The sequence below is a fragment of the Chrysemys picta genome, chromosome 3, assembly GCF_011386835.1.
Source record: "Chrysemys picta bellii isolate R12L10 chromosome 3, ASM1138683v2, whole genome shotgun sequence".
NCBI classification, from domain to species: Eukaryota; Metazoa; Chordata; order Testudines; family Emydidae; genus Chrysemys; species Chrysemys picta.
In genome coordinates this window covers 130,273,805-130,301,500 of record NC_088793.1, presented here as the reverse complement: position 1 = coordinate 130,301,500, position 27,696 = coordinate 130,273,805, and the positions used below count along the sequence as shown (strand labels likewise).

General features: G+C 42.4%; 1 protein-coding gene and 1 pseudogene across 4 annotated transcripts in view; both read right to left on the bottom strand.

Moving 5' to 3' along the window:
* Window positions 1–22,337, bottom strand: part of ABCB10 (ATP binding cassette subfamily B member 10) — a 39,616-nt gene extending 17,279 nt beyond the window's left edge. Inside the window, exons 1-5 of one of the 4 annotated variants that reach the window (XM_065590504.1) lie at window positions 21,259–21,398; window positions 19,431–19,622; window positions 5,740–5,940; window positions 5,164–5,366; window positions 2,154–2,288 (exon numbers count right to left, since the gene is read on the bottom strand). In XM_065590504.1, coding sequence (XP_065446576.1) covers window positions 2,154–2,288; window positions 5,164–5,366; window positions 5,740–5,940; window positions 19,431–19,539 — 648 coding nt within the window. In that variant the 5' untranslated portion in view covers window positions 19,540–19,622; window positions 21,259–21,398. Of the gene's footprint in view, window positions 1–2,153; window positions 2,289–5,163; window positions 5,367–5,739; window positions 5,941–19,430; window positions 19,623–21,258; window positions 21,708–21,873 lie in introns of those variants that run through there. The other 3 variants (XM_008169739.4, XM_065590502.1, XM_065590503.1) reach the window with 3 other exon arrangements.
* Window positions 22,338–24,574: 2,237 nt separating this feature from the next.
* On the bottom strand, window positions 24,575–26,608 carry LOC103306207 (ferritin heavy chain A-like; annotated as a pseudogene).
* Window positions 26,609–27,696: the final 1,088 nt, after the last annotated feature.

Genomic DNA, 27,696 nt, shown 5'->3' with positions numbered 1-27,696 from the left:
TGGGACCTGTGCTGTTCAATATATTCATTAAGGATACGGAGAAGATGTGAAAAGTTTGCAGACAACACAAAATTACTCAAGATAATTAAGTTCAAAGTAGACTGCAAGGAATTATAAAGGATCTCACAAAACTGGGGGACTGATCATCAAAATGGAAGATGAAATTCAACATTGATAAGTGCAATCCAATGCGAACTGGAAAAAATAATTCCACATACACACAGAATGATGGAGTCTAAATTAGCTATTACCACCCAAGAAAGATCTTGAGTCACTATGGATATTTCTCTGAAAACTTCCACGCAACGTCCAGTTCTGGTTGCCCCATCTGAAAAAGGATATAGTGGAACAGGAAGAGGTTCAGAGAAGGGCAAGAAAGATGGTCATGGGTATGGAATGGCTTCCATACAAGGAAAGACTAAACAGATTAGGACTGTTCAGCTTAGAAGAGAGGACAAAGGGGGTTATGAAAGAGGTCTATAAATCATGAATGGTGTGGAAATAAATTAATAGAGAAGTGACATTTACCCTTTCACATAATACAAAAAACAGGGCTCACCCAATTAAATTATCAGGCAACAGATTGAATACAAACAAGAGGAAACACTTTTTCCATACGATGCACAACCAACCTGTGGAACTCATTGCCACGGAACGTTGTGATGACCAAAAGTATAACTGGATTCAAAAAAGAAATGGATACATTCATGGAGGATAGGGCCATCAATGGCCATTAGCCAAGATAGTCAGGAATGCAACCCCATGCTTGGGGTAACCCTAAACCTCTGATTACCGGAAGCAAAAGACAAGCATGGATCACTCCATAATCACCCTGTTCTGTACGCTCCCCTTGCAACTATGATATGGGCCACTGCTGGAGGTAGAAAACTGGGCAAGATGGACCATGGTCTGACCCAGTATTGCAGTTCTTATGTTCTTATGACGAAGAAAAAAAACAAAACAAATACTCTAATATATACTATGCTAAATAGAAAAGGCTGAATTCGTTGCTTGCATAATGCCATTCATTTCAATGGAGTTGCTTTAGGTATGAATTTAGCCCAAGTAGTCTTAATTCCAATTAAGTGGGTAAATTTCACTTCAAATGAACAAAAATGTTAGTTCTAGAAGTATCCAAATGCAATCAGACTGCTTACTAATGGACACCAACATGATCTTATGCTCCGGCATTAGAGGTAAGACAGGATTTGGGAGCAACATATCTAAAAGAAAAAAAGCACTGGAAAACAGTACAATTTTACCTCCTCTTCAACCTCTGCAAAGCATAGGAGGCAAAGTCCTCATTAGTAGGAAATCTCCAACCTGTTTTCAAAAAGATCAGCTTCTTTTGGATGGGAGAGATGAACAAAAGGCTAATCTTTCTTCTGCACAGGTCAATTTGCCAAGGAGTCTATAACTATGACATTCCAGGGCTTACACAGATGAAGCCTGTGGATATTTCAGCTAGATCTTGTCCCCAGCATTGCTATTAAAGGAGATCACTACCATCTTCTAAGTAGTTTTATTTTACAGTATATAAATATGCCCCAGCACACACAATAAAACCCCTTCCACAAGATGTCCCTTTAATAATGAGGTCCCTCCAACTTGCATCTTAACCCCCGCCCCAACTGTCTATGAGAAAAGATTAACTTTGCAGCATGCCCTTAAGGTTAACAAATCTGGGATCAAGTGGATCCAAGGGGGAGCATGGGGTCAGTTCCAACATCAAGGACCACTCACAAAGAATGATTTGCTGGCTGCTACCTCTTATACTAAGAAGCTCAGCTGGAGCAACTCGAGTAATCTCAAACGCAATACTATGGCCCAAGGAGAGAGGTAGTCCCACACACAACCAGGTCCCAAACCATATAAGATTTCATACGTCAACATTTCTCCCCCTCATACTGAGAAAGCACCCAATTCCCTTAACCTTTTCTCAGCAGAATTCCTAAATCTTGAATGATCTTAGATACTCCATGCTACATTGTAGATAAAGCTTTTTAAAAAAAAATGAATGTTAGTACTGAGATACAGGTCTGACTCAGGGCAATGAAAGGTATTCTTATCCTCAGCACCTCGGCAACTCTACAATATTTATTTAACTTAATTGTATCTAACATGATATCTCTTAAGTTTCTTAACAAGATTACCTGTGTTGCTTCTGCAAGGGAATCCTGGGTCATTCTAGTAAGTTTTCGCAGATATCTTCCATAAATCACAGCTATGATAGCCAGAGGGGGCACAACACTCAGAACAAATGCAGCAAGTTTTGGAGAAACAAAAAACTAGAAGAAGTAAGTGTCCAGGGGTTAATATTTTGGCATACAAATAAAGAAGTCTTGCTAAAATACACTAGTACATAGACTTAATGCAGTGTGGTTGCTTTCAACAGATGTTTGTAAAATTAGTGTGGTCACAATTTCTTTCCTTTGTCTTCTATTTCTTACAGACAAAATGCCCATTCCTCTATTGCATTTGGGAAATGTTAGCTACTGGTTAGAACAAGGGACTGCAAGTCAAGAGGTCTGGATTCAATTTCTGACTCTGCTACTTCTTTGCTGTATGGGCTTGGCCAAGTCACTTAAACGGTCTGTAAAATGACAATGCTATTTAGCTCCCTTTCGAGTGTGTTAAAAAGCTTAATTTTTTAATATTTGTAAAAGGTTTCATATCTTTTAACAGAAGGTGTTATAGAAATGCAAAGTATCACCATCAACAATGAAATATTGAAGAGAAAGTTTGGCTTAAGGGCATGTAGAGAACAGATATATTGCATAGTATTTTAGTGGGGTTGAGGAATGGAAGAGATCACCAATATTCTTTACCCTCTGGCCAACTAGCAGTACCAGCAAAGGTAATTCCTATTTACTTTTCTTGTGTGTCAGAAGAATGGATTTAGTTAATTGTCCTATAAGGTCATCACCTACAATTAACAAGCTGCATCAAAGCATCTATGCAAAAGTAGCCGAATACTGTAAGAAGGCTTTTTTAAAAGTGTTAATTTTATTATTGCATGTTATTTCATTTGGTTGTTTTCCTTCTGGTGTTCTAGACAAAAATTTTGCAAATACATTTAAAAAATGATCCTACAGATGTATTACTAATATGATAGACTGTAAGGCACTTTTACAATAGCCTTTCCACCCCAAGTAATTTTTTTGTTCCTGTTAACCTAGTAGGACCATACCATGCCAGCAATTTTTAAGCAGAACTCCTCATGGAAATTAATGAGAAATTATTCTTAGACAATCTATATTGTTGGATAAGGGCAGGCCCATGACATTTACTTTAACAGAGGACTGAAAGCCATATCTTATCAGAGATAAAATTTTAAGACTTAAATAATGCTTTAAATCTTTACAGAGTAGAAACTCTTGCCAACTTTTGCTGGCACTGCCAAACTAGAAAGCCTCTCTTTTTATTAAGAGACTTTTCCTGTCTGTCTTTCCTGAACAGACACCAGAAAACCACCATGGTTATCATTTAAAAGGATTGCCACCAAGTTGCCAATTCTCTGAGATAAGGTAGCGTAACAAAGTTCAGTCTAGATAAACAACAGGGGGAGGAGAGGGAAGTGTCAGTTTTTTATGTACTAAAAATTAGGAAACTGACCCACCACCAGAAAGTGTTTTGCTTGCTGTGCATCAGTAACACTGAAACCCTTTACTGATATTCTACCTACGCAAGCCATTGCCTCAGTCTATTATCCATCGCAAAATTCTTATCAGTAATTTGATATTTAAGGCTGACCCTGCTCAACAAGGCTTTGGCCCAATGCACATGACTTCACCCAGTTTTAGATCAGGCCCCTTGTGCCCTCTCCTGCTCCTATTAAAGTCAATGACAAAACTTCCATTTACAACTTCAATGGATGCAGGCGCACGCCACTTGACAGCTATATTCTGGGTGATATATGAATGGGGAAACCTAAGAAATGTGGCGCACAGTTCACTTTCGATCCTTCAAAAAAGAAAAGGACAGAACACAATGAGAGTTCCTCCCCCATCTCTCTTATCATGGCTTGTCATACAGAAGTGAGTATCCACTTTGTAGCACACTCGTAACTGGCTGCAGGCACAGTTTATTACAATGGAGTACATAGAATCATAGAACTGGAAGGGACCTTGAGAGGTCATCTAGTCCAGTCCCCTGCCCTCATGGCAGGGCTAACTATCTAGACCATTCCTGACAGGTGTTTGTCTAACCTGCTCTTAAAAATCTCCAATGATGGAGATTCCACAACCTCCCTAGACAATTTATTCCAGTGCTTAACTACCCAGACAGTTAGGAAGTTTTTCCTAACATTCAACCTAAACCACCCTTGCTGCAATTTAAGCCCATTGCTTCTTGTCCTATCCTCAGAGGTTAAGAAAAACAATTTTCTTCCTCCTCCTTGTAACAACCTTTTACATATTTGAAAACTATTATGTCCCCTCTCAGTCTTCTCTTTTCCAGACTAAACAAACCCAATTTTTTCAATCTTCCCTCAGAGGTCATGTTTTCTAGACCTTTAATCATTTTTGTTGCTCTTCTCTGCTCTCTCCAATTTGTCCACATCCTTCCTGAAACGTGGCACCCAGAACTGGACACAATACTCCAGTTGAGGCCTAATCAGAGCGGAGAAGAGTGAAAGAATTACGTCTCGTGTCTTGCTTACAACATTCCTGCTAATACATCCCAGAATGATGTTTGCTTTTTTTTGCAACAGCATTACACTGTTGACTCATACTTAGCTTGTGGTCCACTATGACCCCCCAGATCCCTTTCCGCAGTACTCCTTCCTAGGCAGCCATTTCCTATTTTGAATGTGTGCAACTGATTGTTCCTTCCTCAGTGGAGTACTTTGCATTTGTCCTTATTGAATTTCATCTTATTTACTTCAGACCATTTAACCAGTTTGTCCAGATCATTTTGAATTATAATCCTATCCTCCAAAGCACTTGCAACCTCTCCCAGCTTGGTATCGTCTGCAAACTTTATACGTGTAAAGGGGATTGTAGATATTAAGAAAACAGGGGAATAAGTCTGCCTCTACAAAGCACAACAGCTTTTATAGCAGACTACAGAACCTTCACACACATAGCCATTACTGGATAGCAAGTTATACATCCTTGAACCTGCTGTGAGCAGTGAGGGAGAGGCAGAAGATGACAGACATACCATCATTCCAACCCCAACTGATGCTTGAGCTCCTGCTCTTAGTCCATCAGAAAGGTTTTCAGTCACGGAACGGCCCAACAGTGCTGTGTCTGAAGACAAGCGATTAATCAGTTCTCCTGTGCTGGTTTTGTCAAAAAACCCAACTTCTTGCTTCAGAATAGAAGAGAACATAGTTGCTCTCAGTCGTTTCACAATTCTTTGTCCTATGAGGAGCAAAAAGGATGACTATTTCCAGCAAAGCATGACATACCAAAACTTTACATACAGAAATACCCCCCCCACACACAAGTTACTGACTTCATGCAAGGTTCTGCAACACAGAAGTCATGCGAAAATGTTATAAAATGTTGGAATCTATACAAAATGAGTTTTAAGATCTCTCTCAACATCAAATAAAAATGAATAACAACTCTCTTGGAAGGGATAAAACACACGCATCCTATGTGATAAAGTACACTGACAGTTATGTCAGAGAAGGTCTCAGCTAGCTTCAGGGACTTCTTTCAGACCATTATACAATACTTTGTTTCTATGGCAAAAAAGGGAGACAGTCTCCTGACCCCATTTTGTTTTTACCTGCAGTCTGCATGAGGTAGACACGAATAGCATTAGCAGCAGCACCACACACAAAAATTCCACTTAGCAAGGCACAGAGGCTGGTCAGGCTGTCGGTGAAATCTCCAGTGGGATTTGTATAAATTACATCGATAACTTTCCCCAGGAAGAAAGGGGCTGACATGGTGATGACACTGGAAACTGTCAGAAAGCCAACAGCAGCTGGAAACAAAACAAAAAAGTCAGTTTGTGTAAACTTTAATAATACATATAAAGAGTCCTTTACTTTCTATTAATACTTGAGTTCTCCAGAACTGTATTATCAGGGCTCTATTTTGGGTCTTAATCTTGAACAGAATGCTGTAAAATCAGTTTTACACTGTTTATTAAATGCACCAGCCTCAACAAAATTGTATACAGGAAGGTGTGGCAGAGCCCATTTCAAAAAAGTCTCTCTCACAAACAGATGCTTTGGAAGGGGGGAAAATACAGAAGACTTGTCTAATACAGAAGACTCCTGATGTATTTTCAACAGGCAGCATAACATAAGGCTCCCTCTTGCAGACACAGCTTGTGTGTCTTGGTGGTTTAGTCAAATAGAATCCATAACCCAGAACGTAGTAGAACAAAAGAGTCCTACGGGGGGGAGGGATAGCTCAGTGGTTTGAGCATTGGCCTGCTAAACCCAGGGTTGTCAGTTCAATCCTTGAGGGGGCCACTTAGGGATCTGGGGCAAAATCAGTACTTGGTCCTGCTAGTGAAGGCAGGGGGCTGGACTCGATGACCTTTCAAGGTCCCTTCCAGTTCTAGGAGATAGGATATCTCCATTATAAAAAAAAATAAAAAAAAATTATGCGCATTCTTGAAAGAACATTCAGTGAGCAGAGAAATGATCTTGTCAGAGCAGCATCTGCAGCCACCCTATTACTACATCAGCTGCCTTTTATAACACTCTGGTGGTTGTGTGCTGCTTTCTTTCTCACGAGTATCTAAGAGAATTCATCTGGGCTCAAACTTTCTCCTCCAGTTGGATGGCACCTTATTTTGCAAGGGAAACTATGGTGGGTACAGGGAGGAACAAAAACCACGACTCCTTTTTTGGATCTTGAAAGGTCTGTACTGCCCAACAGGAAGAAGAACTGGAATGTTTATGAGACGGAGAGTGTTTCTCACTTTGAGGTGAGGTCTTCACTGCCTCAGGCCCTCTCTACGCTAGGGAAGTTCTAGACAAGTTTTTCACTAACGCCAACCCTATTTTAGCAAGCCCAATGGCTGCTGACACCTGTTTCAGCATAATGCAGATTAGACTTGCTACCAGCTAGGTTATAAATAACAGTGGTGGAAACAGTCAGCAGCCAGTGGCCTAACTATGCTAGGGCTTCCAGTGTTATTTTTTCAAAAGTTTTTGTAGGAGTAGACAAGGAACTGAAATGCAGGTCTACAAACTCTTCAAAGCACTCTCCTCTATCCAGCAGTATAATTTGTCTTGCTTGGGTTCAGCTTCAACCAGCTATTCCTCATTCATCGTTGGTGCAGGTTTTGTTATAATTCTTTACTAGTATCAAATTAAACTAACAAAGTAAATATTACCAGCGTAGTAAACGACTGATTACTGAACTATTCCATTTATTTAAATACTAGATACAATGTGTTAAACAATACATCTAAACATGATCTTGAAGGTGAAAGACCAAGTAATCCATGTTACAGTACCTCCTCACTTAAAGTTGTCCCGGTTAATGTTATTTCGTTGTTACGTTGCTGATCAATTAGGGAACATGCTCATTTAAAGTTGTGCAATGCTCCCTTCTAACGTTGTTTGGCAGCCCCCTGCTTTGTCTACTGCTTGCAGGAAGAGCAGCCTGTTGCAGCTAACTGGTGGGGGCTTGGAACCAGTGTGCACCAGCCCCCCCTATCAGCTCCCCACTCCTCTAAGTTCCCTGTGCAGCAGCTGCCCAGCAGGCTAGCAATTGCAGCTGTCCCTCTCCCCACTGCCATGTGCTGCTCCTGCCACCTCCCTTGGAGCTTCTCCCCAATACTCCTGCTTGTTGTGCAGGGGGCAGGAAAGGAAGAGGGGGGCTGTCAGGGTGTCCCTCTCCCCCCTGCTCCTGCACCCCACTTACCCCATCTTCCATAGAGCGGGGGGGGGGGGACACACCAGGGTTCAGGATGGAGGAAGCTTGCAGCAGCTGCAGTCTCAGCAAACTGATCTAATTAACAAGGCAGGGTACTTAAAGGGGAAATGCGCACATTCCATTCCTATTGCCTTGTAGAGTGAAAGAGTTAACCCTTGACGGCTCAGCCAATTGCTAGTTCATCATTTAGCAGTAAGGGAAATATCCCACCCTCTGACTCCTCCACCTCAACCAAGCTTCACAATCATCATCACTGTGTACTAGTATTAAATTGTTTGTTTAAAACTTATACTGCGTGTGTGTGTAGTCTTTTGTCTAGTGAAAAAAAATTTCCCTGGAACCTAATTCCCTCATTTACATTAATTCTTATGGAGAAATTGGATTAGTTTAACATTGTTTCGCTTAAAGTCGCATTTTTCAGGAACATAACTACAACGTTAAGTGAGGAGTTACTGTATTACTAATCCCTTTTGCCTTCATAAATATGTTGAGAAGCTAGCAAAGAGCCATCTTCAGACATTTGTCCAACATCAGTAGCCTCGATCCTACAGAGTCAGGTTTCAAGCCAGAATCTGGAACAGTATTAGTATTGATGGCTGCTCTCTTTTCCCTTTTTCCATGGAAAGAGGGAAAAGATCTATACTCATACTCTTGGACTTCCCCACAGCAGTCAGTCCAGTCAATCATAGATACGGTTATCCTGTCTCAGAGAAGTGGCAGGGGTCCAAAAAACACACTATGAAACTGATTGAGTTCTTCCTCACAGGACATAGCCAGAGGATAGCAATTCTGCCATTGGTTCCTTTACCCGTGGCATACTATAGGGATCTACACAATAGTATCTGCTAGTTGAAGTAGTGAAACTTTATGGGCTCAGATGCCAACAATATGCAGATGACTCCATTCTGTTGTTCAGTCTATAACACCAGACATTCACCTGCTCCAAAGTCTGGCAAAGAGATCAGAACATGACAAGATACAAACAAAATATATGAAGGGTTACAAGTAAATCAGGTATTTATGGTATGTCATTTTAGTAGTAAGAGGTGTTAATAATAGGTATAGAATTTATTTCAAACATTTTTTTTTAATTTCAATTATGTTCCCTTAATTAAGATATAAGCTAGTCTATCTCAACCATAAAAATGCAGTGAGTTTCCAAACACCAACGTTGGGACTGAAATAAGAAAACTTCAAGTGTACAGTATCATATGAAGTACTACTTTACCCCTATTTTATTTTAACCATTAAATGTTTCAAATGGGTATAATGCAAACATGAACTTGAATAAAACACACAATTCATATGAATCTAATTGTTATCCACTATCTCCCCAACTTATTCGAACCTATTGGTGTGACAAAAGCATTTCCCCAGAGAAAGCTGAGTATATTAATTTTTAAACAATCAGCGAATTGCAAGTAAGATCAATGACTTAGGTAATGCACTTTTCCATTACCACAATTTTCTTTTTAAAGGATCACTACAACCTTAAATCACACTGCTGATTGAATTACTTTTTAAAACTTTATACCCTTGTTAGTAATACCAACAAAACACCGTAGCAAAAAAACAAAAAACACCATGCTAAAAAAAAAAAATAAAGTTGTTTTTAAACTAATTTGGCTTATTTGATAGCACTTTCTATATAGGTGCACTGTTTCACCTCTGTAATTATATAAACAGGGGAAACTGATTGGTTGGATTGTACTCACAGCAATAGGGGAGAAATATTTTAAAAGAGAACATGATTTTAAAATGACAAATCATGCCACCAGTGAATTTAGGTTAAGGTGCAGTCATATTGACCAACATTTTCAAATTAATTTCAGGGAGATTTGGAGTGAGGTGGGTCCTGAACACAGGGGGTATGATGCAGAAGGGGAAGGGAAGTGACCCCATCCAGAAATCACAAACTACTGAACAAATGTATACTAGATTAATTTTTGAACAAGATCAATGATACAGAGTGTAAGTCTGAAAAATTAACACTGATAAATTTGTAATAATACTATTCCTTAACTTTAAGGTTTTTTTTTTCCAAAAAATTATGTTTTTATAGGGTTTGAAATTTCCTATGCAAAGGTATAAAAACAACCACCTACTGCAATTTTATGCAGAAGAATGAAAAAGTGTAATTTGCCACAACTGAAATGTAAATAAGATAATTATTAGCATGAACCAGGAGATGGTGATAGCAATATTTTTATGGTCACTTACGAATAGGGTCCTACCAAATTCACAGTCCATTTTGGTCAATTTCACAGTCATAGGATTTTAAAAATAATAAATTTCATTATTTCAGCTATTTAAATCTGAAATTTCACAGTGTTGTAATTATAGGGGTCCTGACCCATAAAAGAGTCAGGGGGTGGGGGAGGAGTCGCAAGGTTATTGTAGGGGAAGGGGAGTTGTGATACTGCTACCCTTACTTCTGCACTGCTGCTGGTGGCGGCACTGCCTTCAGAGCTGGCAGCTGGAGTGCAGCGGCTGCTGGCCAGGAGCCCAGCTCTGAAGGCAGAGATGTCAACAGCAGCAGTGCAAAGGTAAGGGTGACATGGTATGGTATTGCCACCCTTACTTCTGCGCTGCTGATAGCAGGGTGCAGTATTCAGAGCTGGACGCTGGGCTAACAGCCGTCGCTCTCCAGCCACCCAGTTCTGAAGGCAGGGCAGAAGTAAGGGTGGCAATACTACGACTGCCCTAAAATAACCTTGTGACCCCCCCCCCAACTCCCTTTTGGGTCAGGACCCCCAATTTGAGAAATGCTGGTTTCCCCCATGAAATCTGTATAGTATAGGGTAAAAGCACACAAAAGACCAGATTTCATGATCTGTGACGCATTTTTCATGGCCGCGAATTTGGTAGGGCTCTACTTATGAAGAAGTGATTATGGTGAATGAGCACACAATTCCAAAACATTACTCACTTGCAGAAGAGCCTGGTGGGGAAACACTTGTCTTTTACTCTGAGCAAATAAGCACTGAGTATTTATAGGAAAGAGATACACTCTACCAATGGAAAGCAAGAACAAGATACCTCTAGTTTTGCATGCAGGTCAGGAATGGAACTACAAGTAATTAGAGTGTAGGGTTGGACAAAGCACAGCAGACAAATGAGATGGGAAAAGGCCAGGAGGAAAAGCAGAAGAAACTAAAGTAAAAGACAAATGCTAGTGACCTAGAACGCAATGTAAGATCAAGCATAATATCAGTTTAATAATGAATACATCCTCTCTCTCCAGGAGCTGGACTTGATCTCATATCTTTTCTAATTTTAACTCCTGTGATCAAGGTGCCATCCTAGACAGCCGAAGGCACCATTGGCTGGTCTCATGCAATCAGGTAAACACAGGAGTCCTGAAGCTATCTTCTTTATAGTAGTCACCCTCCTTAATATTTGGAGACATTACAGAATTAAGAACCCTGTAACTTCATTGTAAAAAACAACCAGGGTGGATTTGATTTAAATCAAATTGATTTAAATCATGATTTAAATCACTAGTCAGGAAGACTCGATTTAATCATGGATTTCTACATAAAAGTGCATAATTGTTGGTTGTTATAACCTTAATACATATTCTTCACAACTCCGAGATAGATGTAGGTTTCATTTTTAGAAGGTACACATGATACATTTTTAAGTGATTTATTTTGAAAACTTGTCAGATTAGTTTTACCAGAAAATGAATGAATGAATGATTGGTTATTTCATTTACCAAAGGTAACTGAAGCAGATATTTATGAAGTCATTGGGAGGTGAACTATCTCCGATTCAACAAGCTAATCATTAATATTTGGAAGATTTTCTTGCCATGCTGTATTAGGAAGAGAAGATCACCAGGCAGACATTTAAATTGTTTTATTTAACTAAAACAACAATGTTATGTATTCTGGATTTTTTTCTTCAACAGCAAACATAATATTTTAACAAAACAAGGATATGAATTTTTGGATTTAGTTAAACATTCAAGTTGTTTAAAATCAGGTTTGTTTTTGTTAAAATTGTTTATAACTAAAATAGTTAAATGAAATATTTAAAAAAAATTAAATCGACGATGTCAGCCAAGTCAACATGAGAAACTTAAAATATTGGCTTCTGCAGCTAACTCAGTCATCTTCACCTTCATTTTCCTGTTTGTTCATAATCTGGAAAAGAAAAACAAGCTTTCCTGCTTTTTCAGGTCCCAAACGATTTCTCAATTTGGAATGAATTAGTCAAAAGGAAGAAAATATTCTTTCTACACCAGCAGAAGAAGCTACTGCTGTTAAAAATGAGATCACTTCAAGAGTCTCTGAATCCAAGTGCTTAAGTGAATTCCACCAGTTCACTGGTGTGACTTTCTTTAAAACATCATCAGCAAACATGTATCTCTTGAATGGTTCTTATTCCCGAACTGGGTCTCTTTTACGGCCTGCTGCCATTATAGGTTTTCCCTTCTAGTGAGAGAATGGTATGGTAGATCTCAAATCAATGAAAGCTACACTCAGAAAGACCTCAAGACTTCTGGAATATGCTGCTCAAACAGTTTCACTTTGGTTTCTACTGCTTGTCCCTCCCTTCTCACATTTATCTCCAGACTTCTTCTCCTTGTACAGACCTATTCTGCCCCCAACAATCTTCTATTCATTGAACTTTTTGAAACTTTGATTTTTTTAGAGAGAGGTAAGGGATTGACTGTGTGTACAAAAATTTGCAAAGGCACAATAGGGTTGAGGTCTGTTATTTCTCACCTCTATATATTATTTATCTATTTTAAAACATTTTTGTTAACAAGCAGCATGTTATCTCTGGAGACACAAATCCAGAGTTTGAGAACTGCAAAACTAAGCATCTTTGATGGTATCTTCTAGACTGAGCACTGAGTCCCATTGGTTAGATAGAAAGATTAACCTAAATAATCTATACAGAAGCCCCTGGAGCCCCATAAGATTGGGTCCCTAATCCATGAACTATTGGAACTCATTTACAAAACTTTTCTTAAACATTACATGAATAGATTGTCTCATACTATAAAATTAGAATTTATAATCCCAATTCCATGATGCGATATCTTTGAGCTATAATGTATCTATCTTTAGTTTTTTTCCTTATAAAATGCTTTATCAAAAAAATCCTTTTTTTTGTTTTTTAAAAATCATTGATTTTTATCCACCCTGAAAACAGAGTAACTATGGAGTAAATTCTCAACATGGCATGTAATGATATTTTTCCATTAACATTAATGAGAATGATAAGATTAAAACTCATGTTTTGGGCTTAAAAAAATATTCCCAAATGACTAAACTACAAAGTTTAGTGGTTGAAGTGATGGTGCTGCATCTGAGAGATGTCACTATTGTTATGTATATGAAAGGAATTTTGAGGAGTCTAGCTTTTATAAAACAAAAAACTGTACATACAAGCTTTTTAATATAGACACTAAAACATTTGTTTGCCATTTGTATCAGCTAAGAACACTGAAGAAAAAAAGATTAACCAGCATTTTATATCCAAAGTGTGTCTCGTACAGTGAAACTGTTACCGAGCAGTAAACCTCTGTTCTCTCACAAAAAACTCTCTCAGATAAAAGTAAAAGTACTACCAAGGAAAAAAAGTCTTTGAGGGTCAATTTCCCAACCCACAGTAGTAACAAGATAGTTGCAAACCCTGGTTGGTCTTTATTTAAAAAAATGTAAGTTATGAACAAAAAAGAAAAACAGCTCAGGAAATTTTCCCCTTACAGAGGCATCTACAACAGTATTTGCTACTTCTACTGTAATTAAATGCCTACAGGAGTTTTCATTATTAATGTTTTTCAGGTGTTTATAACTTGGCAGGTGCTAATCAGGGAACTTCTGTTTGCAAGGAAGCGGCGTGGGCTGAGAGATGTGCTGGCTGCCCTTCCCGCAGCCCCCATTGGCCTGGGACGGCGAACCGCGGCCAATAGGAGCTGCGATCGGCCGAACCTGTGGACGCGACAGGTAAACAAATCAGCCCGGCCCACCAGGGGCTTTCCCTGATGGGCCGCATGCCAAAGGTTGACGATCCCTGAACTAAATGTTCGTATTGGAAAGGCTACCATCACCTTTAGCAGACTAACTAAAAGACCATGGAACAACTCAAAACTTACCATTAAGACCAAAATGCTAGTGTATCAAGCTTGCGTTCTCAGCACTCTCATGTATGGACATGGACAACTTACACTCATTGGGAGAAAAGGTTAAACAGTTTCCACCTACGCTGTTTACGCCACATATTCAACACCAAATGGCAAGATAAAGTCACCAAAACAGAGGTTCTTCAAAGGGCAAATTTACCAAGTGTTTCAGCTCTGCTCAAGCAAAGACGACTGCGCTGGCTGGGCCATCTGAGTAGGTTGGAAGATGGATGCCCATGCATACCTAAAGACATACTATATAGGGAGCTATCAGAGGGAACAAGATCAACAGGATGTCCCAAGCTTTGCTATAAAGACACGTGCAAGCGAGATATGAAGTAATTTGGAATTGATCTTAATCGATGGGAAACCTTGGCAAGTGATCGTAACAAGTGGCGCCATCGTCTCCATCAGGGCATCAGAGCCCATGAGAGATGCTGGCTCCTACAGCTTGAAAAGAAAAGAGCCTGTAGGAAGCAAGCAGCTCCCAACCAAGACACATACATTTGCAATAAATGCCAAAGATCATGCAAATCTTGGACTGGACTATTTAGTCATAGGAGACATTGCAAACCATCTACATCACAGGCTGCAATTCCCACTGTCTCTCACAGACGAAAGGATGCCAACTGCTTATAACTGGGCAGTAAAAAAATTGCTTCAGGCCAAAATCTGGCATTAAAGGTGTCAGTTGGGAAGAGGTTTAAAAGAAAGAAAGAAAGAAAATCAAACCTAAATGTTAAGCAAATCAACTTCCCTCAAGGCCTCCAAACAGCAAAATTTTAAAAAGCAATGTTCTAGTTTTGCATTTGCCGTTCTAGTGCTTTTAAATGAGTATTTTAATTAACTGAAATGTCAGTTTTTAATTTTAATTTAGATTAATCATTTTGGTATCTCAAAAAAGAACATAGGCTATAGAAATGGATTATCAAATCCAATCCCCCTGCTATCACAGGCTACACGGTCATATAATCCTGCTCATAAATTTGTCATGCCTCATCTCAACAGTAATTAGGTTGTTCGCCCCGTACTTCTATTAGAAGGCAGTTCCAGAACCTCACTCTTCTTCTACTAGTCAGAAACCTTCTAATTCCCAGGATAAGTTTATTCATTGCCTGTTTATACCCAATTTATTTTTGTTCCTTTGCCAACATTGTCCTTTACCTTAAACAGTTCCTCTCCTTTCCTGGCATTCAGCCCCAACGTACTTACAGATAAAAGTTATATCCTCTCAGCCTCTGTTTTGCTAAACAAGACATGCTCTTTTAGTGTGCTCTCATACCAAAAAAGGAGCATATACATAAACTACTTTTCAACATTTTTTACAGTGCAAAATTAGTTCAAATGCAAGCATTGGTGGATTAGTTTTCTTATGCACATTAATAAATAAAATACTATAATTTACTATAATTACGCATTAAATTATTATAAATTGTTCCAGGGACATCTACATCGAACACATCACTGGCCACCGACCGCATCAGGAGGTGTGAGCCGGAGCGACATCGTGATTCAACTACGAGAAAAGGACAGAGACTTTGTCCGTTGGACAATATGAACTGGAACCGTAAACTCACTGAACGTTAAATCTCACCAAATGAGGATCAATCCATCCTCATCATCGTATCCACTCGTTATACTCTACACCTGAACAACATACCCTCATATCTCAATGTCTGTACTTTGACCCGTCAACCTTTAACCCCCAATCAGGGATATTGCAGATTATGTATTCCTTACGCCATCCGATCTTAAACCGAACTTCACACCTCTTAATAATCTGTACGTTATTCCCTGGTAACCAGAAACTTCTATGCTTAAACTCTGTACTGTTCACTTTTTCGAAACATCTTAATAAATTTTTTTATATCATGCTTGTGGTTTGTAGATTAATAGCTGTCTTTACTTGAGGACTCACTATGATAGACCCAATTTAGCAATTGGGGCATTACATAGTCCGGGGCATGAGGCGGAGTGTGATGGGTTTTGGGGTACCCAAGACTCTGAGCCCTGGTCTACACTACAAGGTTAGGACGATTTTATAAGCAATGCGCCTACACAACCAACCCCGTTCCATCGACCTAAAGGGCTCTTAAAATCGACTTCTGTACTCCTCCTCGGCAAGGGGAGTAGCGCTAAAATCGACCTTGCTGGGTCAAATTTGGGGTAGTGCAGACCCAATTAGATGGTATTGGCCTCTGGGAGCTATCCCAGAGTGCTCCAACGTGACTGCTCTGGACAGCACTTTCAACTCCGATGCACTAGCCAGGTACACAGGAAAAACCCTGGGAAATATTGAATTTCATTTCCTGTTTGGTCAGCGTGGCGAGCTCAGCAGCACAGGTGACCATGCAGTTCCCCCAGAATCGCAAACAAGCTCCAGCATGGACCGAACGGGAGACACTGGATCTGACTGCTGTATGGGGAGAAGAATCTGTGCAAGCAGAACTCCGATCAAAAAGAAGAAATGCTAATAGATATGCCAAAATCGCACAAGGCATGGTGGACAGAGGCTACAACAGGGACATACAGCAGTCCCGTGTGAAAGTTAAGGAGCTCAGAGAAGCCTACCAAAAGACAAAGGAGGCAAACAGTCGCTCCGGGTCAGAGCCCCATATATGCCACTTCTATGATCAGCTGCACGGCATTCTGGGGGGGACCCTACCACTACCCCACCACTGTCCGTAGACACCTGCAAGGTGGGAGTCTCAAGCAACAGGGAGGAGGAGGAGAATGTGCAGCAGGCAGGCGGTGAATCTGTTCTCCCCAGCAGCCAGGACCTTTTCATCACCGTGAAGCCAATACCCTCCCAAGGCGGGATCCTGGACCCTGAAGCCGGAGAAGGCACCTCTGGTGAGTGCACATTTGTAACTAAACTACAGGGTTTAAAAGCAATGGTGTTTAATGTTTGATTTGCCCTGAAGACTTGGGATGCATTCGCGGCCAGTACAGCTACTGGAAAAGTCTGTTAATGTGTCTGGTGATGGAGCATGAATCCTCCAGGGACATCTCCATGAAGCTCTCCTGGAGGTACTCGGAAAGCCTTTGCAGAAGGTTTCTGGGGAGGGCTGCCTTATTTCCTCCTCCACGGTGGGACACTTTAGCACGCCAAGCCAGTAGCAAGTAGTCTGGAATCACTGCAGCACAAAGCATGGCAGCGAATGGTCCTGGGTTTTGGTCGCATTCAAGCAACATTCGGTCTATATCTTTCTGTGTTAGCCTCAGGAGAGTGATATCATTCATGGTCACCTGGTTGAAATAGGGGAATTTTTGTAAGGGAACAGTAAAAGGACCCCGTTTATACTGGGCTGTTTGCACTTAGCTAAAAGGGATCATCCCCGAGAATAGCCACACAGTGGGGGAGGGGTGAAGGGATCATCCCAGAGAATGCTGCACATCCACCCCAAAACCACAGCCCCCCCTTTTAAATGGCAAACCCAACCGGCATTGCTTGCTATGGGAAAGGAGGGCGCTGCAGTTTGAAACCATTCCCACGTTATGAAGGCGGAAGAAGCCAACCCTGCGTACCCTTTGGCTTACCATGGCTGCCTGGAAACCAAATTCTGTTGCCTAGCCGTGTGTGATGTGTCACCATACCGGCAGACGCTCAATATAAAAAGGCAAAATGCGACCTTGTACCTAAAGCACATGTACTGTCTGCTGTGAATTGCTTGATTGCCTAGAAAGAGTCTCCCTTTTGTTCTCAGAAATGTATCATCTTAAATTTTACTCTCCCTTTTTATCCCCCCGTGGGTGCAAATGTTTCTATGCTCCCCCTATCATCTCAGTCCCTGAGGTTATTGCAAATTAGAAGGCAAAAAACCACACTAACGTACTCGCGATGACATGTTTTTCGAGCTCATGCAGTCCTCCCGCACTGATAGGGCACAGCTGAATGCATGGAGGGATTCAGTGGCAGAGGCTAGGAAAGCATTAAGTGAGCGCAATGAGAAGAGACAGGATGCAATGCTCAGGCTAATGGGGGAGCAAACGGACATGATGAGATGTCTGGTGGAACTGCAGGAAAGCCAACAAGAGCACAGACCACTACTGCATCCACTGTACAACCACCTGCCCTCCTCCCCAAGTTCCATATCCTCCTCACCCAGACACCCAAGAACGCTGGGGGGGGGGGGGGGGGGGGAGGAGGAGAAGGGTGAGGCTCTGGGTACCCAGCCACTCCACTTCAGAGGATGGCCCAAGCAACAGAAGGCTGTAATTCAAACAGTTTTGATTTGTAGTGTGGCTACCATAAGCAATGTGGCCTTGTCCTCCCCTCCCCTCCCCTCCCCCACCCGGGCTAGCTTCTCAGTTATCTTACTTTTTTTTTTTTAATTAAGAAAGAAAGAATGCATGGTTTCAAATCAATATTTCCTTTGCCAGCTGTGATTGAAGGGGGGAGGGTGTTTGGTTTACAGGGAATTAAAATCAAAGGGGGCGGGTCTGCATCAAGGAGAAACACAAAACTGTCACACCGTACCAGTCATGAAACTGGTTTTCAAAGCCTCTCTGATGCGCAGTGTGCCTACCTGTGCTCTTCTAATCACCCTGATGTCTGGCTGCTCAAAATCAGTCGTCAGGCGATTTGTCTCCCCCTTACTCTCAGAGATACTATGGAGCACACAGCAATAACAATGGGAATACTGGTTACGCTGAGGTCTAACCTAGTCAGCAAACAGTGCCAGCGAGTTTTTAAACGTCCAAAGGCACATTCTATCACCATTCTGTACTTGCTCAGCCTACAGTTGAACTGTTCCTTACTACTGTCCAGGCTGCCTGTGTACGGCTTCATGAGCCATGGAAGCATGGGGTAGGCTGGGTCCCCAAGGATAACTATTGGCATTTCAAAATCCCCAACAGTAATTTTCTGATCTGGGAAGTAAGTCCCTTCTTGCAGCTGCTCGAACAGCCCGGAGTTCCTAAAGATGCAAGCGTCATGCACCTTTCCCGGCCATCCCACGTTGATGTCGGTGAAACGTCCCTTGTGATTCCACCAGTGCTTACAGCACCATTGAGAAGTCCCCCTTGCCGTTTATGTGCTGATTGGCAAGGTGGTGCGGTGCCAGAATAGGTATATGCGTTCCGTCTATCACCCCACCACAGTTAGGGAACCCCATTGCAACAAAGCCATCCACTATGACCTGCACATTTCCCAGAGTCACTACCCTTGATAGCAGAACGTCAGTGATTGCATTAGCTACTTGGATCACAGCAGCCTCCACAGTAGATTTGCCCACTCCAAATTGATTCCCGACTGACCAGTAGCAGTCGGGCGTTGAACGCTTCCACAGGGCTATCGTCACTCGCTTCTCAATTGTCAGGGCAGCTCTCATCTTGGTATTCCTGAGCTTCAGGGCGGGGGGAAGCAACTCACAAAGTTCAAGGAAAGTGGCTTTATGCATGCAAAAGTTTCGCAGCCACTGGGAATCATCCCATACCTGCAACACTATGCGATCCCACCAGACTGTGCTTGTTTGCCGGGCCCAGAATCAGCGTTCCACTGTATCGACCAGCCCCACTGCCGCCATGATGTCCCAATTGCCACATCCCGTACTTTCAGGAACGTCTGTGTCCATGTCCTCCTCACAATCATCCTCGTGCTGGCGTCTCCTAGCCAGGTTCTGCACATACTGCAGGATAACGTGCAAGGTGTTTACAATGCTCACAACAGCAGTGGTGAGCTGAGCGATCTCCATGCTTGCCGTGCTATGGCATCTGCACGGGTAACCCAGGAAAAAAGGTGCAAAACGATTGTCTGCTGTTGCTTTCATGGAGGGAGGGGGAGAGAAGAGACTGACGACATGTACCCAAAACCACCCGCGACAACGTTTTTGCCCCATCAGGCACTGGGCGCTTAACCCAGATTTCCAATGGGCAGCAAAGACTGTGGGAACTGTAAGATAGCTACCCACAGTGCACCACTCTGTGAGTCGATGTTAGCCATGGTATTGAGGACGCACTCCGCCAACTTAATGCGCTTAGGGGGGACATACACCATCGACTGTATAAAATTGCTTTCTAAAGATCGACTTCTATAAAATCAACCTAATTTTGTAGTGTAGACATACCCTGAGTCATCTTGTTATTCCCTACCTCCAGTGAGAGGTAGTCTTCCTTGTCTGGGTGCCAGCTCATTACACCACAAGCCTTTCAATCACTCAAGCACTCTCTTTTGGACTTTGTCAGCCCTAACTTCGCCTTGCAGGTTAATAGGTGCACTCCAATCCCCGAGTCCCTTTGAATTGTTCCCCTGTGATATCGTGCCCGACATTGCCTACTCACAGAAATCGCAGATCCTCTGCTCCCAAAAGTGCACCCCAACATACCAGTTTTACCTTAAACCACTGCCCCTTTAAACCACACAACACTTGCAAGCACTTATAATAAAACAAAAGATAGTTTATTTAAGAATGAGGATTTAACTAGAAACAAGAATGATGGAAACAAAAGATTACAATATAAAACAAAATCATAAAACACGAACCTGGGCCTACACTTATCAAGAGTTATCTTTCTTAGCTCATAAAGTAGGTTCCTCCTTTCCCCCCCAAAGTTCAGTCTGTTTGCAAAGTTGGCTGGTGTCCCAAACACCAGGTTTCAAACATTTATGAAAGCAGCCTTGTTTCACAAGGGGTTTCCTCAGTGAAAGGATACAGAGTGCAACTCTCTCCTCTGTTATACTGAAAGCAGCCTTTTGTTTCTATTTGCAGACAGGGCAAACCCAGTCCTGTTGTACTGTTCCTTTTTTACCTTTAAGGCATTTCAGTTGTTTGCCGTTGCCTCTGATGGTGTCCCATTCAAAGTCTTACCATTGTGCAAAGCTAAACAATTGAGCCTTGCATTGCATCAGGTTAGTGAGGGTGACAAATCCCCCTTGCCCAAAAGGGCCATTACCAAGACATATCCCCTGGTGACTAATTTCTACTCCAAGTCTATAAAGCATACTTTTAAGGTAAATACATTATTCCTTCAATATTACCCGGGAACACAGCTCACAAAGAGTCTCACTCTTGACAAGTTACCTCCCTGCCACGTTCCCCTTTGTGCATAAGTACCCTGTAAGACACGTATGGGGTGCAGTGAGTTTGTTGGCTCTGCGGTGACAGCTCTTTGTGAAAATCAGGGGGCCCTTTGCCAAGGGGTGCTGGTGTCACAGTGAGCTTGGGGTGGCTGACAGTATGTGGCTAGGCGCGGAGGCTGGGTGGGGCAGGTAACACTCACTGGGCTGGGGGGCAGGCGGTGCTGGGAGGGGGCAGGGGCAAGTACCTGTCAGTCTCCAGCGCTCGGGCCGTGCCAGGGCCAGCAGCCTCTTCACCTCCGAGTCTCCCCCACTCCCCCGGGGGCTGTTCCTCCTCTCCGGCTCCCCGGCCGCCGCCCCAGCCGCCTGGGAGGACGCGGAGCGGGGGGCGCCGCCGCGGAGGAGGCGCAAGGGGCCGGGCTCGGCTGGGGCCCCGCACCTGCCGGCCGAGAGCAGCAGGAGCCGGGCGCCGCTCAGGGGGAGCCGGGCGGCCCGAGCCCAGGGCGGCGGCAGCCTCCGCAGCAGCAGGGGCAGGCGGGGAGCGTAGCCCGCCATGGGGCAGGGGAGGCCGCGCTGGCGCTACTGCTGCTGTTTCCCGGCCCTGCCGCGGCGCAGGAGAAGGCGGCGCCTACAGCCGCTGTCCCCCGCCGCCCATGGAGCCGGAGCGCAGGGCCTGGGGCCCGGCCCCGCCTGCCGCCCGCTGATAAGGGCCGGGCTGCGGCTTCCTGCTCATCGCCGCAACGCCAGCCCAGGAGCCAACCCAGCCCCCGGCCAGCGCCCCCTGCTGCCTCTGTCCGGCTCACCACGGCGGGAACGTGTAATATGGTACAAATCCACCCCAGGAGTAAACCCCTCCCCCGTACCGGGTTGGGTTGCTGCTCCCCCTTCCCCGTCCTGGGCCTTATTCTCCAATCTCTTCTCAGCGCCGCATCACTTCCACGGGCTCCTCATTAGCTAGCCTTCCAGTCAGCTTCCCTCCTGGCTGAGAAAGGAGAGGGAGGGTCACAGATCAGCAGCATGCACCGCGGGGCACGACTCATTTTGGCGTCGCAGGTGGAGATACAGGTTACCGACACTTATTTCTTTGCTCCAGTCGCGGAGGAGCCCGCCGAGCCCCCAGGCACGTTCGGGCCCCCCAGCAGGAAGCCCATCAGCGCTGGAACTCCCCCTCATGTTTTGATTATCTGCCCAGCCTACTGTGAGCCGTGTCTCATTGTGGCAGTTCACATGGGCAGAATTTGTAATCTCATCCTGGTGGAGGAGAGGTCTGTGGCCTGAGGAGCTGACAACTTAAGGGCCACTATCTTCCTGGCCCCTCACTCAGACTACATACAAACTCAATAATAATAATAAACAGCACTTAACACTTACATGGCACTTGCCATCCTCAGACCTCAAATCACATTCCAAAAGTAGCTATGGATTATTATCCCCATTTTCAAGATGGAAAACTGAGGCACAGTGAGAAAAATCATCTCTCTCAGGATTGTATAGTAAATGAGCAGCAGAGCGGGCAATCAAACGTTTTAGTCCCCCCCCCCCTCCAGTAGCCCCGACTACTAGTACCAGTAAAGGCTCCAGTATCAGACTCAGGGGCCATAAACTGGCATGAGTGTTTAAGTCAAATAAATTCCCTGCTAAAATCAGTGATGAGATTTGCTTTAAAACATATGGCAGCGTGTAACAGCAGTTCTTGAACAGTGGCCTAGGAAACACCTGGGATCCACTGCATCCTCTTTGGTGGCCCACAAAATGTTTTGAGAACTAAGCTGTACTGGCAAATTGGGGGGTCTGTGTGGAAATCACTATTCTACACTGGTCCAAAGAGTGAAATAGAGACCCACAAGTGCTTACTACTGTACTATCTACATTTCTGATCTTGTATTCCTTACATACTCAAAACTCTAAATGACTTCTGAGAGTTTAGGTACATAGTTCTGAGTGCTTTTCAGGCCAGGTTCAGGTTCCCCCAGCTGAAATCTTTAGGTTGCAAAAACAATCTGGAAAATATTACATCCAAACAAAATCCTGGGATTGTAATTATTTTCACAGCACCCAAAAGTGTTCTAGACACTTTATAGAACAAGTCAAAAACAAATTCCCTGACTCAAGGAGCTTAAAATCTAATTTTAGAATGGCACATAGTGAGGGTAACAAAGATGAGGGGGATAATGACATGGGGCAGTTCCTAAATTTAGATATGCACATCTTTATGGTTCTCTTAGTAAACTATCCAGGGGTTGTCTCCCAGCTGCGTTTGTACAGCTTCAAGCACAAGGGGTCCTCAATCACAAATGGCACCATTGGATGCTGCCATAGTATACATTTTTACTACTACCACAGATTGTTCTTATGTAGAGTGAGTGTGTGTGAGAGGAAGAGAGATTCAGCCCACTTCTTGTAGGCAACTCCTTGTTTTTTATTGATGAGATCTAAAACCAAATACTCAAATACTTGTTAGTATTACGTTCTTGTTTGTTTGTTTGTTTAAACAAGCTAGGTCAGGGGTCTAAACTACCTGACAGTTTTCATGCCAGGACAGAACGGGGCAGAACCTACCTGAAAGAGGAAGACTCAGTTGTGCACATGTGCGGTAGAGACATATGAGACTAATTTCACATCACTCTCTGGTTAAGAGTGTCACTGGGATATTTCTCATGCTTCTCCTTGCCAGGGATGCCACAGAGATGCAACCAAATGATCAGATGAGGAGCAAACTATCCTTGGGCAACAGATGAACAGAAGTTGGTGCTTCTGACCCAGTTGCGTTTAAATGAAGAGAACCGAGAGTCGGGTTTGTATCTCTCCTTGAATAATGCCTTGTAACCAGCTCTCTTCCCCTATTTCTGGCAGCTGTTTTCCAAGTGTGTTTCCAAAAACATTAGCTAGCAGCAGGGAAAAGGTAATGAAAAATCTTTAACTGAAATAATGTAAACTGCAAGGCATTATCCAGACCTGCCCTAATTCTTATTGCTTCCTTAGGGGTCAAAGCAGACTCCCTCAGTGGGAATTAATTTGGCAACAATATTTTACAGTCTCTCCTTTCATGGGGATGGAGACAGATAAATTGTGCTGAGTGTTACTCTCTCTTGTGGAGGAAGGATGATATTTGTGTATGCATGTTTCCATGAGGCATTTGTATTCTCACTAGAGTGGGATTGAAATTTTGTGCTTAAAAAGTTCCTTTCCTCCCACGTGGATTTTTAAAAATATATATTTTTAATTTTAAAATTGCCAGTATTATCAACATTTTCCAGGAATACCGACTTTTATTGTACTGACATTTTTACCAAAATAATTTTTGAAGTTTTTCATTTATCAAAAACCCAATTTTCAGTAAGAAAATACAGTTGTTGGAAAAATGTTAAATTATTTAAAAAATTTGGAAAAAAATGCAACACACATTTTTGTAAAAAATATGGAGAAATTTGGAAAAACTAGAAAAGGAGACACTGTCAAATCCTGCAAAATGTAAGCAGCTTCAAAAATTTCAAATATTTCTATGAAATATTTTTTTAATTTATCATCTCTAAGGATGTTATCAAAACTTTGTACTCTGCTCAGTAATAAGTTAGAGAAAGAATGGTAGCTGGCGAGTGTAGAAAAAAATCAAGTGTATATGTTTATTTTTTAGGAAGACGAATGGGGATAATTTACGGGAAATAAGGAGCTTTAAGGAAATGGAATTATGGTGACAAGGGTTAAAGGTATGGATGAGATACTGAAAACAATGAAGAAGACAAGTAACCCATTACTCCTAGAGCTGAGCATGTTCCTGCTGTCATCAATATACAGGGACACTTACAAGGAGGTAAATATACACAGAATTAGGTTAGCTTCTGCACCATTAGAAACAAAGGGAACACTGCATGTTTCCCAAGTGGTTAGGAGAACATTATTCCTACCTTTCAAATTTCTCAGAATAGATAAAACACCCTACTTTAAAATGTAATTTGAATTGTCTGTTTTTTAAAGAGAATTTAGAGTTTGTGAAAGAAGCCCAGTTGATAACTCTGACTAAGCCCGCCTTAATTTAGAGAACAGGGACAGAATAGGCAGCAGCAGTAAAAGTTTCTCTACTCTGCCCTGCTCTGCCATTATGCCCCAAGCCTAACCCTTAGGGACCATCACTTTCCTCACCCAGTCCTTGACTTTTCTCCTCATTCTGCGGAGAAGGGTGTCAGTTCTGAAAGTGATTTTGGTTACGTGGAGACTTTTCCTCTAAGGGCTGGACTGAAGTAATCAACTCATTTAAATAGGCTAGTAAACAAACAGCTTTCAGTGTTTACCACATTGGGACTCTTGAATCAGTGACCTAGATGTGAAAGACTAATCCCATGACCCATCCAATCCCCCAACTTGACTTTTAAAAACCAAGAAGAAAGCTTCCCTGAGTTAAATTTTTGTTTATCTATATATATTCCCAGCTTTTAGATGGTCATTGAGAGAGAGCCTTCAGGGTGTAGTTCAGATGTGCTTGTCAAACAGGTACTCCCCCATGCCATCCTGGGACACTCCCAGGTGCTTCAGCTTCCTGAAGTTGTCTCCCTACTACTTGCTGGCCTTCACTTGCTCATCCAGGCATTTAGCCTCCAGGAAATCACACAGCTGGAGGTAATATTTCTCTGTAGTCAGATCATGCAGGTCCAGTAGGGCTTGGTTTATAGTCTTCTCCAATGGCAGGGCCTCCAGCCTGCTCCCCCACTCATACTGCTCTGACTTCTTGATGTCTTGCAGGACAATGCACCCCTCTCATTTGTTCTGCTATGTCAAGAACCGCTCTGCATGCTCCCTCTGGCTCATGGGACTGCTCTTTCAGGAACCTGGTCACGTGCCTGAGGAGCACATTATCACAGTCAGAGTAATAGTAGAGAGAGAGAGAAAGATAGCTGGCATACAACGTCTGGTTCACTATATGATTGATGGCAGCCTTGCACTCTGCATGGAGTTCTAGTGTACTTAGGACTCCATTTCAGTATCTATAAGATTTAGCAGTAAAAGAGCAGTAAGACTCTCTAGACCAGGCTGTGTTCAAACATTGCTGAAGCAAGAATACAACCCAACAGTGTTTCTCTGAGTAACCAGAGAATAGAGCTTCTGATGAGGTGCAGTGTATCAGAAAGCCCTAGAAGCACCTGTTCAGAATCTAGATATCAGGGCTGATAGGAAATAAGGAGACCGCAAAGACATGATTGGGATGTAGAGTACTAGAAGCTCAGAGAAACAGAATGGTGCTTGCCCATGCTATCTTTAGGAAAGAGTCCAACAGGCAGAATTTGTTTGTTAACATTCTGAGGGCCTTCACAGCTTTTGAATATTAAGGCCCAGAATCCAATCTCACATGAGCTGCTGAAAGCACGTTTAGCAGCAACTGGAAGGGATAAAGAGTGCTGCAAGAACTGAGTTTAGCTTGTAACAAAATCTGACTGAGCCACTCACATATCAGTGTGGCGCTCTCTGGAGAGGATATGAAAATGAACAAGCTGTTTAATGCAGAAGAGATTAAAAAGTATGAGGGGGCATGACGTGAGACTGCTTAAGGAATATGGTGACAATTGCATACTTACTGATACCTTTAAATAGATGTATTCCATCCATATGGCTATTCAAGAAGGATTTTAACTACCATGAACTATTATTCTATTTATGTTGTTGCTGGTTTATTATGATCTGATCTAGGGATATTGATGGACTTATGTATTTAATATATTTTTTTAAAAATTGTTAAGAGTGCCCCAAACACTGGATGGGAGCTCTTTGGGGGCTTGTAAAAATCCGAACAAACTGGAACCAAGCAGGTAAATTTTAAAATGTTTAGTGGCATGTATTATCCCGGGCAGGAGGTATAGGCCAGGATGTGGAGCTGCATGGGAAAGTTAGTATATAGAGAGTAAAATAAGCAGTACAAAAGTAAAACAAAGCACACAAATGGCACAGTATGTGATCTGATACACTGTAATTTGAACCCACTTAGCTAAAAAATAAACCTTTACTAAAGAATGAAACTTTCACCACAAGGTGTATAGTGTACAATAGCTGAAAAAGTGCATGCAGCTTGATCAGTGAAGCATATAGGAGAAATGCTTTTCACGCAGTTCAGGCATTGATGCATGCAACTTCCTCTGAAAATGTGTGATTTGATCTCTTGATACTACTTTGTCAGTAAATAATGTCATTTGCTCTGTTAAGTATGTAATTTGATCCCTATTAGCAATAGAACTCAATCACTATGAACACAAACAGAGTTTCAGATAAGTAGGGTCCTCTTTACTCTCACATTTCCTGAATTTGCTGCAGCAAAGTCTGTGCTGGAGAATTAGAAATCTGCATGTCTCTTCCTTGAGGGAATGTTGAAGCGGGGTAATTAACTTTTTTATCTGAAGTAGTAAAAATGCATAAGCAGCTCGGAAGCTGGCACAGATTTTATTTGAAATAGCACTCCATGCTTTATTCTACTTAAGGACTTGGTTTTCAAAGTGGGCTAAGTTAGCCTTTTGGAGATTCTGCATCTATGCACAACCACCCAAGATCCCAAATGGTTAGGAAACATTTGGACAACAAGAGTGTATTAGATCGTTCGTGGGAGAGTAATGAATGGCTAAAAATCCTGTCTGTTTTTCCCTAGTCTGCATTTATTTACAGTATGCATATAGATCATACTATTGCCTTGAGCAAGGATGGATAAG